General features: G+C 33.0%; 1 protein-coding gene across 1 annotated transcript; it reads left to right on the top strand.

Moving 5' to 3' along the window:
- Positions 1–581: 581 nt before the first annotated feature.
- LOC131603716 (uncharacterized) lies at positions 582–2,645 on the top strand. Its single transcript, XM_058876133.1, has 3 exons — positions 582–751; positions 1,915–2,066; positions 2,424–2,645. The coding sequence occupies exons 1-3, from the start codon at positions 682–684 to the stop codon at positions 2,439–2,441; spliced, it is 240 nt and encodes a 79-aa protein (XP_058732116.1). The 5' UTR covers positions 582–681; the 3' UTR covers positions 2,442–2,645.
- Positions 2,646–3,271: the final 626 nt, after the last annotated feature.

The following is a 3,271-nucleotide window of genomic DNA, read 5'->3' as shown; positions in this document are numbered from 1 at the left end:
AAAAAAAAACATTTGAAAAAAGTGGTTTTGAATGTGCATATCCGAAATATCTTGAAAATGTGAAGAAAAAAATGCATTCAAATATGCACATGCGAAAGGTATTTTAAGATTTTTAGAGGTGTTTTTCACCTTTTATAATAGCTTAAGAGATTCCCAACTTTATTTGACTTACACTTAAGTCCATTTTTATAAATATTAATACTCTCTACCTCTCTTCGAAATTTAAATACCCTAAAATAAAATGAATCTGTCTGGTGTGAGGTATATAATGCCGTCGAAATTTTGTATTCAAATCAAGAATCAGTTCACTAAAAATCCAATTGAGAGTTTAAGAATTTAGTAAGAGATAAAATTAAACCTAAAACATAAATAAAAGATTTAATTATATAAAAATAATTTTTTCCTAAAATTAATGTATTAATAAAAAAATTTACTTATTTTTTATTTGCAGTTAATTTTCATGTAATTAGGTTTTGTGAAAAAAAAAATACCAAGCATATGTTACCGTTGGATCAAAGCGAGCATAGCAATGGACGGTGGATATGCTTTATAAGAATGGTGGCGTGTCTGAATACTAAACAGAGGTCAATTGTCCTTGGGTTTGCTTCAAACATTTCGGAGAGGTATTGTGTTGATTTCTGAAATCGAAGGTTATTTGTTTTGTCTTGTTTAGTTTCAACGATGGGTGGTGTTCATGCTTTGAAGAGAATCCCTCGCATCAAGTTCCCCAACAGGCACCTAAAATCCGCTGGTTCGTTCCTCTCTCTCTCTCTCTCTCTCTCATCAATTTTTCCCTTTTTGTTTTTGTTTATTTTCCCTATTATATATCGCTCTAGTTTTTCTTCAGAAACAATGGTTGCAGCGTAAAATAGCGTTTGTAGTTTGTATATTGCGATGCTTTGTTGTTATGTGCTGATTCTGTTCTCAACAGGCTTTGTAGTGGTTATTTTGTTCAGAAGTTCGTTTTGATTGCATCAATGTTTTCACAATCGTAGCTATATGTTTGGTTTCATCGTTTGGAGCATCTAAAATTGATTTTGGATCTGTATAATTGATTTTGACATGTTTGACTGCTCTCGAGTAGAATTGATTCTACTTGAATTTAGGATTTATAGTTTTTGAGTTTAAATGTGATTTTAATTTGAAATTAACTGATTAACCCATAAATCACTTTACCTTCAACTGACTTTTAGGCAGAGTCAATTTTACATAATCAATTCTCTCAATCAATGTCAATTTTTTTACTGCATAACCAAACATATGCTAAATAGTTTATTGTGGTTATTATCCAACTGATTTGTTTGAATTTTGCTGCGCTACAGTGCATTTATAGTCACTATTTGATAACACTGCAAATGAATTAATTAGTTGTATAGGAGTTCTACATTGTCAAGGTTCTCCAAACATTTTGCTTTTGAGATTAGGATTCAAACTCTCATTTAACATGATGTTAGAGCCGTGTTAGGGTGGAAATTGGACCCCGGACCCAAGCTAAACGTGAGGGTGCGTATTGAAGTTGCATTGGAATTCCACATTACCAAAATTCTCAGACTGTTGGGTATATAAATATGTTGGACCTGGATCCATTTGCTTAGAGCAGGAGACAGTCCATTTGCCTCAACCTTTGAGTCTGCTATTGGGAGTAGGGTCAGGCTCATTTAACAGATTTAATGAAATTTTGTCCTTTCATTGATCCTTATAGAGAAATGATACTATGACACCAAATGTAACATTGATTGATATATGTAGTCAATTCATTATTCGCCCTATGAGATGAAGTTTGGTATTTGTTATTGTTATCTTATCTGTGATGATTGATACAGTTGGATCTTTGAGATGAATGACAGAGTCTTTCCTAAATTATTTCTGGGTTGACTGTAAAGTTGATTTGTGATTCTTCAAATTTCATTGCAGGTTCTGCCTCTGAGGGTCAAGCTTTGTCTTCATCAGGCGATGCCAGTTTATCATTCTTCTCAAGTTCAAATGCGTCGGCAACATTAGGAGGAAAGGCCTCTCTTCAGCCCAAAAGAACTCCGGTCACCAATGAGGAGATTGAGGCAGTTCTGGTATGTACAATCCCCTTGTCAGTTTTAGGTCTTTCACATTTTCTGATTACTCTTGTTAAGAGTCTCATCAACATTTGATGAGATATGGCTTGAAAAAATAAGTTTGTAAGTAAGAGACACCTATCACTCTACAAAACAGTTTTTAAGGGTTGAGCCAAATTTTCTAAAATACTAACAAAACCTATTCACAAACCATTGGGCCACCCGCTATCAGATCATGCTCCAATTGTCTAGTCATGGGCGTGAAGGGTGCGTTTAGTCTCATATTTAATAAGATGAGACATAAGACTGAGTTTATAAGTAGGAAAAAATCTACCACCCTTCTATTTACTAATTGAAATTCTGGACTTTTTGCAGTTGGGCGGCTGCTTCTAATCGGTTGTTCTGAAACAAACTATGAACATTTTTTCTGTGGCTCTGATGAATCAAAGTTCACTTACAACGGTTCCTTTTTCTTTTTGTATGTTGAGTGTTATGTGTAAACAGTTTATTGATTCAGTGTAAGAATAACGCAATCCAATAAGGATTGAAATTGAAAAATATACTGTCATCTATGTTATTGCTTCTCTTACAAACCAATTTACCTTGACAGAAGGTGCTGTAGTCTCTTGTTTTTATCTCTATTCTCCACTAACATTATTACCAAGAGTGGAAGAAAAGTGTACCGTGACAATTAGGTGCACGAATGAATTAAAGCATAAACTGATCTATCTTTATCTGTTGTCTCATGTTTTTTAGGACAAGTTCAATGAAATTTACATTTTATTTGACAACAAAAAGTCTCAATTTTATTTTTCATATTTTTATTTACTAATGATTTTATTTTATTGTTTTCACTTTTAGTTTCTTTCTCATCTCAGTATTTGTAATGCAACATATTCTTTTTTTTCTTTCAATTTCCTGTCAACATACTCACTCTTATTCCTTTTAATTCATTGATCTCATTCGATAAAATCATCAACTATTCAAATCACTAGATATAGTCCTATTCTAGCACTAAACTAAACGGTTTTAATTAGGGGTGTTTGCGGTGCGGTTTGAGCGTTTTGATGTTATAAATCATCTATCTTAATTTGGTTGTATCTGGAGTAGGCATCCATGAAACTAAGTTTTTTTAGTCTAAAAATTCGTTGATTAAACGATCTATATTTGGTAGATGGTATGAACTTTTTGGGCATGTAGCGTTAAGGTCAGTGAAATTGACA

This window comes from Vicia villosa, linkage group LG5 (assembly GCF_029867415.1).
Source record: "Vicia villosa cultivar HV-30 ecotype Madison, WI linkage group LG5, Vvil1.0, whole genome shotgun sequence".
Taxonomy (NCBI): Eukaryota; Viridiplantae; Streptophyta; class Magnoliopsida; order Fabales; family Fabaceae; genus Vicia; species Vicia villosa.
This window is presented reverse-complemented; position numbering and strand designations above follow the sequence as displayed.